The 15542-nt window shown below is 41.4% G+C and overlaps 1 protein-coding gene across 1 annotated transcript; it reads left to right on the top strand.

The window, feature by feature from the left end:
- Positions 1-9956: 9956 nt before the first annotated feature.
- On the top strand, positions 9957-12253 carry LOC121569568 (male-enhanced antigen 1). Its single transcript, XM_041880650.1, has 4 exons — positions 9957-10063; positions 10709-11018; positions 11166-11268; positions 11457-12253. The coding sequence occupies exons 2-4, from the start codon at positions 10737-10739 to the stop codon at positions 11618-11620; spliced, it is 549 nt and encodes a 182-aa protein (XP_041736584.1). The 5' UTR covers positions 9957-10063; positions 10709-10736; the 3' UTR covers positions 11621-12253.
- Positions 12254-15542: the final 3289 nt, after the last annotated feature.

Here is a 15542-nt window from a genome sequence, read left to right as displayed (position 1 = left end):
TCAGTCGTCCTGGTCCCTTTGCAGAAAAACAGCCCCAAAGCATGAAGTTTCCACCCCCATGCTTCACAGTAGGTATGGTGTTCTTTGGATGCAACTCAGCATTCTTTGTCCTCCAAACACGATGAGTTGAGTTTTTACCAAAAAGTTATATTTTGGTTTCATCTGACCATATGACATTCTCCCAATCCTCTTCTGGATCATCCAAATGCACTCTAGCAAACTTCAGACGGGCCTGGACATGTACTGGCTTAAGCAGGGGGACACGTCTGGCAATGCAGGATTTGAGTCCCTGGCAGAGTAGTGTGTTACTGATGGTAGGCTTTGTTACTTTGGTCCCAGCTCTCTGCAGGTCATTCACTAGGTCCCCCCGTGTGGTTCTGGGATTTTTGCTCACCGTTCTTGTGATCATTTTGACCCCACGGGGTGAGATCTTGCGTGGAGCCCCAGATCGAGGGAGATTATCAGTGGTCTTGTATGTCTTCCATTTCCTAATAATTGCTCCCACAGTTGATTTCTTCAAACCAAGCTGCTTACCTATTGCAGATTCAGTCTTCCCAGCCTGGTGCAGGTCTACAATTTTGTTTCTGGTGTCCTTTGACAGCTCTTTGGTCTTGACCATAGTGGAGTTTGGAGTGTGACTGTTTGAGGTTGTGGACAGGTGTCTTTTATACTGATAACAAGTTCAAACAGGTGCCATTAATACAGGTAACGAGTGGAGGACAGAGGAGCCTCTTAAAGAAGAAGTTACAGGTCTGTGAGAGCCAGAAATCTTGCTTGTTTGTAGGTGACCAAATACTTATTTTCCACCATAATTTGCAAATAAATTCATTAAAAATCCTACAATGTGATTTTCTGGAAAAAAAAATCTCAATTTGTCTGTCATAGTTGACGTGTACCTATGATGAAAATGACAGGCCTCTCTCATCTTTTTAAGTGGAAGAACTTGCACAATTGGTGGTTGACTAAATACTTTTTTTCCCCACTGTATGTAAGAAATGTAATTCAATTAAATGGAAAGAAAATTCAAACATCCTGCATCCTCACATAAAACAGTCTATGATGTGCTTCTCTCTATATATAAATTATGTAAGGCTTCACACAGTTGATGTTGAGATGTGTCTGTGACTTGAAATCTGAAGCATTTATTTGGGCTGCAATTTCTGAGGCTGGTAACTCCAAATGAACTTATCCTCTTTTACCAAATAGGGCTATCTTCAGTATACCCCCTCACCTTGTGACAACACAACTGATTGGCTCAAACGCATTAAGAAGGAAAGAAAGTCCACAAATTAACTTTTAAGAAGGCACACCTGTTAATTGAAATGCATTCCAGGTGACTACCTCATGAAGCTGGTTGAGAGATTGCCAAGAGTGTGCAAAGCTGTCATCAAGGCAAAGGGTGGCTATTTGAAGAATTTCAAATATAAAATATATTTGGATTTGTTTAACACTTTTTTGGTTACTACATGATTCCATATGTGTTATTTCATAGTTTTGATGTCTTCACTATTATTCTACAATGTAAAACATTTTTAAAATAAAGAAAAACCCTTGAATGAGTACGCATGTCCAAACTTTTGACTGGTGTGTGTGATATATACAGTGGGGAGAACAAGTATTTGATACACTGCCGATTTCGCAGGTTTTCCTTCTTACAAAGCATGTAGAGGTCTGTAATCTTTATCATAGGTACACTTCAACTGTGAGAGACGGAATCTAAAACAAAAATCCAGAAAATCAAATTGTATGATTTTTAAGTAATTAATTTGCATTTTATTGCATGACAGAAGTATTTGATCACCTACCAACCAGTAAGAATTCCGGCTCTCACAGACTTGTTAGTTTTTCTTTAAGAAAAAATGTTTTGGTTGCACCTCGACTCACGTTGGTTGAGTGCCCTCCACTTCTTTCATAATTACTTTTAGCAACATTTCATTTTAAGAAAAGGGCTTTACGGGTGGGTGCGTGTGTGTGTGCGTATCTTTTTTCATACAGTTCTTCTGATGAATAATCGTACAGTGGGGGAAAAAAGTATTTAGTCAGCCACCAATTGTGCAAGTTCTCCTACTTAAAAAGATGAGAGAGGCCTGTAATTTTCATCATAAGTACACTTCAACTATGACAGACAAAATGAGAAAAAAAAATCCAGAAAATCACATTGTAGGATTTTTAATGAATTTATTTGCAAATTATGGTGGAAAATAAGTATTTGGTCAATAACAAAAGTTTCTCAATACTTTGTTATATACCCTTTGTTGGCAATGACACAGGTCAAACGTTTTCTGTAAGTCTTCACAAGGTTTTCACACACTGTTGCTGGTATTTTGGCCCATTCCTCCATGCAGATCTCCTCTAGAGCAGTGATGTTTTGGGGCTGTCGCTGGGCAACACGGACTTTCAATTCCCTCCAAAGATTTTCTATGGGGTTGAGATCTGGAGACTGGCTAGGCCACTCCAGGACCTTGAAATGCTTCTTACGAAGCCACTCCTTCGTTGCCCGGGCGGTGTGTTTGGGATCATTGTCATGCTGAAAGACCCAGCCACGTTTCATCTTCAATGCCCTTGCTGATGGAAGGAGGTTTTCACTCAAAATCTCACGATACATGGCCCCATTCATTGTTTCCTTTACACGGATCAGTCGTCCTGGTCCCTTTGCAGAAAAACAGCCCCAAAGCATGATGTTTCCACCCCCATGCTTCACAGTAGGTATGGTGTTCTTTGGATGCAACTCAGCATTCTTTGTCCTCCAAACACGACTGAGTTGAATTTTTACCAAAAAGTTCTATTTTGGTTTCATCTGACCATATGACATTCTCCCAATCCTCTTCTGGATCATCCAAATGCACTCTAGCAAACTTCAGACGGGCCTGGACATGTACTGGCTTAAGCAGGGGGACACGTCTGGCAATGCAGGATTTGAGTCCCTGGCAGAGTAGTGTGTTACTGATGGTAGGCTTTGTTACTTTGGTCCCAGCTCTCTGCAGGTCATTCACTAGGTCCCCCGTGTGGTTCTGGGATTTTTGCTCACCGTTCTTGTGATCATTTTGACCCCACGGGGTGAGATCTTGCGTGGAGCCCCAGATCGAGGGAGATTATCAGTGGTCTTGTATGTCTTCCATTTCCTAATAATTGCTCCCACAGTTGATTTCTTCAAACCAAGCTGCTTACCTATTGCAGATTCAGTCTTCCCAGCCTGGTGCAGGTCTACAATTTTGTTTCTGGTGTCCTTTGACAGCTCTTTGGTCTTGGCCATAGTGGAGTTTGGAGTGTGACTGTTTGAGGTTGTGGACAGGTGTCTTTTATACTGATAACAAGTTCAAACAGGTGCCATTAATACAGGTAATGAGTGGAGGACAGAGGAGCCTCTTAAAGAAGAAGTTACAGGTCTGTGAGAGCCAGAAATCTTGCTTGTTTGTAGGTGACCAAATACTTATTTTCCACCATAATTTGCAAATCAATTCATAAAAAATCCTACAATGTGATTTTCTGGATTTTTTTTCTCAATTTGTCTGTCATAGTTTACGTGTACCTATGATGAAAATTACAGGCCTCTCTCATCTTTTTAAGTGGGAGAACTTGCACAATTGGTGGCTGACTAAATACTTTTTTCCCCCACTGTACATACATAAATAATGGGATGTGTAGACATTATGGACAGTATTTGGATACAATATGTAGTATATCTGAAGAATACGTGGATATAATAGTATATGTAGTCCCGTGTAGCTCAGTTGGTAGAGCATGGCGCTTGCAACGCCAGGGTTGTGGGTTCGATTCCCACGGGGGACCAGTATGAAAAATGTATGCACTCACTAACTGTAAGTCGCTCTGGATAAGAGTGTCTGCAAAATGACTAAAATGTAAATATATGTACATCAATAGTTGAATAGGATGGCCTTGACTAGAATACAATATATACATATGAAATGGGTAAAACAGTATGTAAACATGATTCAAGTGACCAGTGTCCCATGTCTATGTACATAGGGCAGCAGCCTCTAAGGTGCAGGGATGAGTAGTGACAGTCATGGGTATGTGTAATTTTAATTGACAGATCTGAACGCGACTGCTGCAGTGTGTGTATATATAGATTATCTACAGTTGAAGTCGGAAGTTTACATACACCTTAGCCAAATACATTTAAACTCAGTTTTTCACAATTCCTGACATTTAATCCTAGTAAAAATTCCCTGTCTTAGATCAGTTAGGATCACCACTTTATTTTAAGAATGTGAAATGTCACAATAATAGTAGAGAATGATTTCAGCTTTTATTTCTTTCATCACATTCCCAGTGGGTCAGAAGTTTACATACACTCAATTAGTATTTGGTAGCATTGCCTTTAAATTGTTTAACTTGGGTCAAACGTTTCGGGTAGCCTTCCACAAGCTTCCCACAATAAGTTGGGTGAATTTTGGCCCATTCCTCCTGACAGAGCTGGTGTAACTGAGTCAGGTTTGTACGCCTCCTTGCTCGCACACGCTTTTTCAGTTCTGCCCACAAATATTCTATAGGATTTAGATCAGGGCTTTGTTATGGCCACTCCAATACCTTGACTTTGTTGTCCTTAAGCCATTTTGCCACAACTTTGGAAGTATGCTTGGGGTCATTGTCCATTTGGAAGACCCATTTGCGACCAAGCTTTAACTTTCTGACTGATGTCTTGGGATGTTGCTTCTATACATCCACATCATTTTCCTTCCTCATGATGCCATCTATTTTGTGAAGTGCACCAGTCCCTCCTGCAGCAAAGCACTCCCATAGCATGATGCTGCCATCCCCATGCTTCACGGTTGGGATGGTGTTCTTTGGCTTGCAAGCAACCCCCTTTTTCCTCCAAACATAACGATGGTCATTATTGCCAAACAGTTCTATTTTTGTTTCATCAGACCAAAGGACATTTCTCCAAAAAGTACGATCTTTGTCCCAATGTGCAGTTGCAAACCGTAGTCTGGCTTTTTTTATGGCGGTTTTGGAGCAGTGGCTTCTTCCTTGCTGAGCGGCCTTTCAGGTTATGTCGATATAGGACTTGTTTTACTGTGGATATAAATACGTTTGTATCTGTTTCCTCCAGCATCTTCACAAGGTCCTTTGCTGTTGTTCTGGGATTGATTTGCACTTTTCGCACCAAAGTACGTTCATCTCTAGGAGACAGGACGCGTCTCCTTCCTGAGCTGTATGACGGCTGCGTGGTCCCATGGTCTTCATACTTGCGTACTATTGTTTGTACAGATGAACGTGGTACCTTCAGGCATTTGGAAATTGCTCCCAAGGATGAACCAGACTTGTGGAGGTCTACAATTCTTTGTCTGAGGTCTTGGCTGATTTCTTTTGATTGTCCCATGATGTCAAGCAAAGAGGCACTGAGTTTGAAGGTAGGCCTTGAAATACATCCACAGGTACACCTCCAATTGACTCAAATGATGTCAATTAGCCTATCAGAAGCTTCTAAAGCCATGACATCATTTTCTGGAATTTTCCAAGCTGTTTAAAGGCAGTAAACGTAGTGTATGTAAATGTGTGACCCACTGGAATTGTGATACAGTGAATTATAAGTGAAATAATCTGTTTGTAAACAATTGTTGGAAAAATTACTTGTGTCATGCACAAAGTAGATGTCCTAACCGACTTGCCAAAACTATAGTTTGCTAACAAGACATTTGTGGAGTGGTTGAAAAACGAGTTTTAATGACTCCAACCTAAGTGTATGTAAACTTCCGACTTCAACTGTATCCATCCATCCATCCATCCATCCAGAGAGAGAGCGGCAATTGGCTACAGTCATAGAACCTCGTCCGTGTGTGGCAAAAGTTAGGAGATATCTAATCAATGGAAGATGGAATTAAAATGACGGAATTAAAAGTTAAAGGAGAAGGATAGGCAATGACCAAGAGCAAACAGGTAGGCAGGCTGCTTCTTAATATTCTGAATGGAGTTGTTATTTGTAACTGTAGGTTGAGAACGCACATGCACTGCAGCCTCAATTAGCCTAGCTAGGTAGCGTTAGCCATCTTAACTAGCTTCTCCCGATTTGATGCAGACCAAGACAGGTACCACGTAATCATATTTGATGATAAATAACCTAGCTATTAGTCTACTATAGCGCAAGTCGGCTTGGTTGATTCCTTCCAAACCACTCATTGTTAAATTAGCGATTTCCAACTTGTTGTGTAATGTTTATGTCCAATGGCCGATGAGCACCGATAGGTTTTATCTATAATTTCTCTTCATATGACAAGGATTTGCCAGTAGATTGTCAACGTGATTCATGATGACTGCTTTTCTAGCTTGCTAGCTAAGATTGTGAAAGTATGATGTTGACATGATCAGTCCAATCAAAGCTACAGTAGATATATTTTTTATTTAAATATAACCTTTATTTAACTAGGCAAGTCAGTTAAGAACAAATTCTTATTTACATGACGGACTACACCGGCCAAACCCGGACGACGCTGGGACAGCGAATAAGGCCAATGACCTTGAGCCTTCTTGGACGGGCACTTCTAATGTAAATCTAAGGCAGCACCCAAGTGGGCTTGAACTGCCTAGCTCTCCCTGTAGATTCGGCAGTGACATAGTGTCTCCATGAGTGACAGAACACTGAGCCAATCATGGCACAACTAGAGAAGATTACCAACGCCTACGCTCTGTATTTTCGCTGGCATTTTGGAGCTGCCTTACTCAAGAAAGAGAACATATTTGTTTGAGGCTTTATTAACTCAAGGAAAAACATTGTTTGCAAACTGTTGTGACAAATTAATGCCAAAATTACATGCAAAACAGGCACAATTTTTTTTTATTATTATATATTTATTTATGCTCTGCCCCACCTGCCCTGAATGACGGGTCGCCAATGGTTTTATAAATGTGCAATAAGCATAAAACCATTATATAAAGGAATTGGAAACTCGTTCTCATTCTGAGAAATAAGGTACGCCACTTGATTTCAACATCTGAACAAAGTGAACAGGCTAACAAGCATTTCAAACAGTTGGAGACAGACAGAAGGGTGTGTTCATAACAATTCAACTGTTCAACCTTGTTAGCTAGCAAATAGATCCAAGTTGGCTAAACTTGAAATATAAAGATTAGCTGGCTAATCACTAGCACATGGGCTTGAGAGATTGTTGATGAGACCTGTGTTAATTCTATACCCTAATGCCTGCTACAAGAAGTTATCATTATTAGTGAATGTGCATTATGCATGGTTCTACACTGAACAGAAATATAAATGCAACATGTAAAGTGTTGGTCCCATGTTTCATTAGTTGAAATAAAAAAGGATCCCAGAAATGTTCCATACGCACAAAAAGCTTATTTCTCTCCAATTGTGTGCACAAATTTGTTTACATCCCTGTTAGTGATCATTTCTCCTTTGCCAAGATAATCCATCCACCCGACAGGTGTGGCATATCAAGAAGCTGATTAAACAGCATGATCATTACACAGGTGCACCTTGTGCTGGGGACAATAAAAGGCCACTAAAATGTGCAGTTGTGTCACAAAACACAATGCCATAGAGGTCTTATGTTTTGAGGGAGCGTGCAATTGGCATGCTGACTGCAGGAATGTCCACCAGAGTTGTTGCCAGAGAATTTAAGGTTAATTTCTCTACCATAAGCCACCTTCAACATCATTTTAGAGAATTTGGCAGTATGTCCAACCTGCCTCACAACCGCAGATCACGTGTATGGCGTCGTGTGAGCGAGCGGTTTGCTGATGTCAACGTTGTGAACAGAGTGCCCCATGGTGGCGGTGGGGATATGGTATGGGCAGGCATAAGCTACGGACAATGAACACAATGCCTCACAATTTTATCCCTGGCAATTTGAATGCACAGAAATACCGTGACGAGATCCTGAGGCCTATTGTGAGGCCCATTTCTTTTAAGGTATCTATGAACAACAGATGCATATCTGTATTCCCAGTCACGTGAAATCCATAGATTAGGGCCTAATTTATTTATTTCAACTGACTGATTTCCTCATATGAACTGTAACTCAGTAAAGTCTTTGAAATTGTTGCGTTAATATTTGTATTCAATATAGTTACATTTGTAACAAAAAGGGGATTTTCATAGACAGACTTGAAAGCCAGATCAGTGATTATTGCAAAAAAAGCAGGTTAAACTATTTTGATAAAATAATTAAATTATTCGTCGGTCTTATGGTTGTGGAAGGCTTATATTTAGCCTAGGTATAACTTAACAAGCCCTGAATTCATTCGATTATTGCTGACCGTTGAAATGCAGTGTATTTGACCTTTAATTAACACTTATTTAGAGAAAAAATAATAATAATAACAATTTCGAGGTACTGTATGATTTTTTGTCCATATTGTCCAGCCCTAGCTGTAACACAACAAAATGTGGAAAAAGTCAAGGGGTGTGAATATTTTCTGAAGGCAGTGTCCAAACACAAAATAATGACACAAGAGTGCGCATTCTTCAAGTATAAGAGGTCCTTAAATTGACACCAAAATAACCTATACTAAAAGGCCTATTCTACACCCAATTGAAGAGAAAAAAAGCCCCCCACCACATCATTTGTGACCAAGTTTTCATCTGATTTGTCTCAAATAACTTTGCTGTCAGGCAATGTAGACACAATGACCAATGTAACTAACTACACTCAGCCCAGTTGTAGTTAATATTAACGAGCTAGCTAGATATTAAATGGTGTTTACCTAGCAAGCTTGTGAACGCTAACTATATTTACCTAATGCAAATTTGAAGTAGGCTACTAGCTAACGTTTTGTAGTTAGCTAGCTATCCTCAATGACATTGATTGTGGGCTAACCAAGTTAGCTAGCTATAGCAAATCACAAGGCAAACTGACAAGATAGCTAAAAGCAACTTTATTTTGAAGATGAAGGAGCTAGCTAGTTATTTATTACACAAAATCATAACTACAACTCAATCACCAACTTACTTGAACTGTTAATGTAATGATATTATTTGGATCCATTCACTTCAGTCAGTCTGTCTGATCTTCCAATGTGAGGAATCCAGCACCTTGAATGAGCATGTCCTGCTTGAATGAGGGCCAGAGACAGGGAGAAACTAAATCCTCCCTGCCAGCCCCGTATCTCTTAAAAAATATAACAAAATATTTGACACTATATCTAATGACGTTCTACTCAATATACTCTAAACTAATTTCCTGTATCCCCTTCTCCCTCATACTAGATCTCATCCTCTCTCTTTCCCTCTGATACTGCCCACACTGTAGCAATACATGCTCCACGGTGTCCGTTTCCTGACAATAATCACACTTTCCTGTTGGATGCTTTCCTATCACATTTAATGTCTTATTCAACTGGCTGTGTCCCACCCTTAATATTGTACAAATAGCCTCCTCTCTTCTGTCCCTTCCTGCCATCCTCCCCTCCCTGACTTTCCTCTGTACTTGAAATAAATGCCTTTCCTTATTATCTCTATTCCACTGCTCCTGACATCTCTGCACCATCACTGTATATATATATATATATATATCAGTCTTTTTGCCTCTGTCTTGCTCATTGAAACTTCAACATCCCCACTACTAAGTGCTTGTTTAGCCAGTACATCTACTGCCTCGTTCCCCTCCACCCCACATGGGCTGGGACCCAAGTAAATCTTATCTGTATACCCATCAGTTTAAACCTGCCATGGGTTTGTAGCACCTCAAAAAGCAGGTATTGTCTGCTACGTGAGCTAAAGGACTGGACACTCATTAACAGTGCATGTGACACAAGGTCAGAGCATGAAAGTAAAATGTTATCTTCGGCTGTGAGTGCTGGGGGAAAAAATCGACCTTGAAGACAATTCATGGGAAAATTATATTTATGTTTTTGGTACAAAGGTGATAACGAAAGTGTCTTTTTAGGAATTTTGAAAATTGACTTCTCTTTGGGGACGTCAATTGGAATTGTCTTTCTGGGCTCGGCGTCAGTTAAACTGCAGTACCGCCAGTCTCCTCTGGGTACATGGGATGGCGTACTTCCCAACCGGACAGGAACAGGAACCACAACAGTAGCTAGCTGGTGGCCCAAAACATTGAGAAAAATCTATCTAACTTTCAAGGTTAGTGAAATGGAACGTTATTACCCACACCGATATATATATGTTAAAAGGGTTTATAATACTCTTACCTCATGCATGGGTTGTGTCCCGGCTCATCGGGTCTGTCATCCTATATAAGCTAGCTAGCCGGTTAGCGAAATTGCTAACGTCGTATAAAAGCTATCGTCGTTAGCTTGCAGTCTAGCTAAATCAGTCTTATTTAGCTATTCGAGAACAGCAGGTAGATGGAGATATATTAATATATAACTTAGATTAGCCTCTGTATCCATGCTCGTGCATGATTCCCTTCGAGTCAATAGCCTCAGGCTCAGGTCTGGATTTTTATGGCACAGAAGCAGGTGCACTTGCACTTTAACATGGTCGCTGGTTGAAGATCCTTTCCGGCTGTTCCTTCAGTAGTTTCGTTTGCTTAGGTTGACATAATTTATTGATCCTTGACGAACGTTTCATACAGCAGCAAAACCATAACTAGCTAAGGTATACAGTCTAGTAGTCACAAACTTTAATACAAGCCACCCTTAGTTCCATAAAACATCCATTGCAAAATTACAAGCAGGCAGACAGTAAGTACTGTATATTACTGCTGTGCTGAGTCACTGCCTCAATAACACCCCTCAATAACACTCTCTACCCCAACACATCCAGGGCTTGTGCCTGAGTCCGGCGTCCGTGGATGGAAGTGGAGATAGCGTTCGAGATGGGTCCTGAGAGAATCTTACCAAACTCTGAGGAGGAGCTGGTTCAGGAGCGGCCGTCGGACGGCGGGGTGCCCGAGGTGGGCGGGGAGTGGAGTGGAGAGGAAGAGGGCGGTGTGGGAGACGAGGAGGATAATGGAGGTTACTATTACCAGCCACTAAACCAGGACCCTGATGGACTAAATGCTGGACCCGGGGACCATCCTGAGGATATGCCCCCAGTAGCAGAGCAACTGCAAGAAGTCCAGGAGAGAATAGAGGTATCTAACCCTATATTCTGAATATGATCGGTTTAGTTTTTCAATTTGTGTCATGTGTTTATCATCTCTATTAAGACAAGTCAGTGAAATGTCAGTTGTCATATTGCTTGTCAAGACATTTATCAATCTTGATTGATTTCTCCACAGTCGATGGGCTTGCATCTTCCCCAGCCCCCTCCCCCAGACAGTGATGAGGAGGAGGACCCAGAAGGAGCCCAGCGCAGCGCAGCCTCCATCCCAATGGATGAAGGTGAGGACCCAGCCTTGCTTTGTTCATCCACAGTACCCCAACATACAGGGGTCAGGGGGATACTCATACTGCCTGAGGATTGACCGTAGCTCTTACAAATTCTACATGGTGTAACTCAGAATGACTTAGAATCATGAAGTTTCAATCTAATGTAGTGCCTTGTACTGATGTCCACTCCTCTCCTTCAGACCACGTGGAGCTGGTGAAGAGGACCATGGCAGCAGTGGCCCTGCCCTCTCTGGCCATCCCAGCCTGGGCTCAGGAGATCTCAGACGACCAGTGGAAGGACATGGTCCAGCAGACGCTTCAGACTCGCCAAAGCTCAGAAGGCCTGATGCTAGAGCGCAAATAAGACTGAATTGCCTCCTTCCCTCAGTCTGTCTTTAACTCTGCCCTGCATTTCACCAACACACTTACCCAAGGGGAGTCTGGGCTGAGGTCCTCTGAGCAGGTCATAGGTGTCTCAATTCTCAAGAGGAGAGATTGTGAAAACCCCTCTACGTCCAATTCCTATTAGATTAAGATACCTCTGCTGAATATTTGTTTTTGATAGGAGGCTCTGGGTACCTACTACGCCTAACCTGGTGCTTAAGGTCATTTGTAGAGTTTAATGTGGAGGTCAAATGAATGAGGAGTATAGTATATTTTGTCTCTCAGATCAGGCAAATTCTTACTGTTTCTGCTCTGGAAGAACTTGAATCAGTGTACTGGAGTACGTATTATGAAGCTCAATGCCAATGACAGATAAAGCCAGTTGGCCTTGAGTACAGAAACACTACTCTATATTAACCAGGAGTCTCCACCCACCACCCACCACCATGCTTTCTGAGACATTCCAGTGTACAGTTATACCACCCGTTCCAACACCAGATGGCCTTTGTTTTATCATGTTTTTAATGTGATTCTTTCTATTGGTTGTGATTACCATATTTCAATACTATTTAATCATAGTCTTTGTTGAATGTAATATATATATACACACATACTCACCGGCCAGTTTATTAAGTACACCACTCCTCTGTAGCTCAGCTGGTAGAGCACGGCGCTTGTAACGCCAAGGTAGTGGGTTCGATCCCCGGGACCACCCATACACAACAAAAAAAAATTATGCACGCATGACTAAGTCGCTTTGGATAAAAGAGTCTGCTAAATGGCATATTATTATTATTATTATTATTCACAAAAATGGATCGTTCCTACAGACAGTGAGTCACGTGGCTGTGGCTTGCTATATAAAGCAGGCATAGAGGCATTCAGTTACTGTTCGATTGAACGTTAGAATGAGCAAAACGAGTGACCTAAGCGACTTTGAGCATGGTATGATCATCAGTTCCAGGCGCGGTAGATCCAGTATCTCAGAAAAGGCTGCCCTCCTGGGCTTTTCACACACGACAGTGTTTAGGGTTTACTGAGAATGTTGCGACAAACAAAAAACATCCAGTCAGCGACAGTCCTGTGTGCTAAAACATCTCGGAACGCACAACTCGTCGATCCTTGTCACGGATGGGCTATTGCAGCAGACGACCACACCGGGTTCCACTCCTATCAGCTAAAAACAAGAAGTGGCTCCAGTGGGCACACGATCACCATCACTGGACAATTGGTGAGTGGAAAAATATTGCCTGCTCCGACGAAACCTGGTTCCTGTTGCGTCATGCTGATGGAAGTCAGGATTTAGCGTAAGCAGCATGAGTCCATGGACCCATCCTGCCTGGTGTCAATGGTATAGGCTGGTGGCGGTGGTGTGCCGCCGTCCAACCTGCAGAAACTGCGTGATGCTATCGCGTCAGCATGTACCAACATCCCTGTGGTACATTTCCGACTTGTAGAATACATTCCCCGAATAATTCAGGCTGTTCTGGAGGGAAACGGGGCTCCATCCCGGTACTAGATGGGTGTACCTAATAAACTGGCCAGTGAGTGTATGGGAATAACAAATTAACAATGAAAATTACCCAGTCTTTCTTGCACCATGAATTCTGCATAGGGTCATTAGCTAGTTTAATCAATGATGGATATTGTTTGTGAGGATAACAGATTCCCAAACTCAATAGATGTCCACTATTTTTGACTTTATTTTGTTCTGTACATACATGAACATCTGTACAAAATATGACTTTCATACTATGTAATGCTCTACCTAATTAAAGTACAACATATGTACACATGATCTGGAAAGCAGCTTAAGATTAGTGTGAGACCTGGACAGGAGGGAGGGTAGGAGGGAGTGGCATGGAGAGAGACCCTTTGTTTCAAAATGTCCTCTTCAGTTTGTGTGTGGCTGCTGGACAAACTGAGCACCGTTTCATGTCATCACTCGACACCCAGCCATGGCACGTAGTGCCCTGGTACAATGCTACCTACTTCTTGCAGTCTGGCATGTCTCAACAGCTACCTTTTGGAAGCATGGCCAATAGGAATGCATGTGCCTTGCTCAGTCAGGTGAGAGAACAGTAATACATTATTTATATTAAGAATTCATATTTTTAATTATATTGCGACTTATTGATATACGGTTTATAAATTCAAATGTCTCATGCACAGGTAACATTTTCAAACCTCACCAGAAGACAATTTAGAGCATAGGTCTTCGGTGCAGACAAGACTTGGCAAATCCAATTTGAGCCGATTCGATTTTTGTTTTACCGAGGGAGATTGTAGAGCTTATCGCTACTGTGATTACTGAGCACAGTACTTGCTAAAAATTTGAATCTTTATGTTAGGAATCCAACTCCAATTATATAATAAGCAGCTCCAAATAGCTTGGATTTAGACCGCTCGAACATTATTACTGTAAGGTCATGTTGAGGGAGGGAACTATTTGGCAGCCAGCCTCTAAGCATGTGTGAGATGATGAGTCACTTTGTCCAGCAGCCTTAGAGGAGTGAGTTATTCCCCACTGTTGGGAGTGATTGACAGAAAACTCAATAGACGAGACCATACGACAAAGAAATGATGACCTCGTGCAGCAAGTGGAAGAAAACAAGAGGGGCGAGTGGTAAAGCGATAAGTGAGATAAACCTACAGGACAAGGGGGTGGCAGGGGGTGCAACCCTAAGCAATATACATTACAATATACAGTACACATATTTGCACCAGTAACCGCACGCTTTCCTTTTTCCAAAATGTGCTAGTAAAGCAAGTATAATCATCTGTAGATAGTCCTATGAGGAGGATTGTTTTGCGCACTTCCATACACCATTAAGTGCATGAGTTTGTTTCTTCAACTCTAAAAATATTGCTTAGGCGCTTGAAAGAAACTGTAGAGCACAATCTAGGAAAGACACCTATTGAATCAAGCCGGTTTAGAGGAGGAGAAAAGTGAATAGGATATTTTGTAGAGATTCCCTGAACTGAAATAACCCTTTTCTTTCCACAATGAGGCCACCTCAACAGAGGTGCATTTTCATCAATGACAAACATAAATCCACAAACAACACATAAGAAAGAAAGGCCAGAAGATGGCTACAGAAGAATAACTAAAGAGGCAGAGGGGATGTTAGCTATTGGGACAGAAACATTAATAAACACAAAATAATTATGGATAGGAATGGATAACAATCATGACATTCAGAGTCTGGACAGAGCAAAGTGAGAAGGTTATCTTTAAGAAAACAGAAAAGGATGGACGGACACTGCAGCAGCTTATGGTTGCCTTTCCTAAAGACCAACATCTTGAAGACAATATTACCCTGACATCCTATCGAACTGAATTATTTTCTGAGGTTTCTTTTTGACACAGTGACATTATTTGCTTTTGAGCTACACCTCTAGTTATGAAAATACAATAAACATTTTTCAATGGGAGCTCTATTACAAGTTTAGACATTTGTTCAAAACTTATTTTCTTGTATGGACAATAGCTAATATATCATTGTTTTGTATCTTTAAGTGCTTTATAGTGGACAGTCCGGCTAGGAATTAACATATGAAAAGCCATATCAGTCATAAAGCCACAAGTCTCAAAAACAGACCAAAACAAAAAACAACTCCTACACTTCTTAGTGCAAGCAGATGATTGTGATTGTTTTCTCATTGATTCTGAGGGGGCCCTAGGAGAGAATTTGGTTGGGGGGCATTTAGTGGCCCCCCCTCTTGACAGCTGAGAGAAAATGTTTACGTTTTAAAGTTAATTTCCTGCAAATCTTATTTATGTATGACTTTTTTTACCCCTTTTTCTCCCTAATTTCGTGATATCCAATTGGTAGTTACAGTCTCGTCCAGCTGGCGACCGATGTCAGCTTGCAGGTGCCCGGCCCACCACAAGGAGTCGC

Source organism: Coregonus clupeaformis, chromosome 1 (assembly GCF_020615455.1).
Source record: "Coregonus clupeaformis isolate EN_2021a chromosome 1, ASM2061545v1, whole genome shotgun sequence".
NCBI classification, from domain to species: Eukaryota; Metazoa; Chordata; class Actinopteri; order Salmoniformes; family Salmonidae; genus Coregonus; species Coregonus clupeaformis.
Note: the sequence above shows the minus strand (reverse complement) of the source record. Positions and strands in the feature narration are given on the sequence as shown.

Coding starts and splice junctions, on each gene's coding strand:
- LOC121569568 (XM_041880650.1), top strand. CDS start 10,737: ATGGAAGTGGAGATAGCGTTCGAGATGGGTCCTGAGAGAATCTTACCA. Junction 11,019..11,165: donor AAGTCCAGGAGAGAATAGAG/GTATCTAACCCT, acceptor ATTTCTCCACAG/TCGATGGGCTTGCATCTTCC. Junction 11,269..11,456: donor CTCCATCCCAATGGATGAAG/GTGAGGACCCAG, acceptor CCTCTCCTTCAG/ACCACGTGGAGCTGGTGAAG.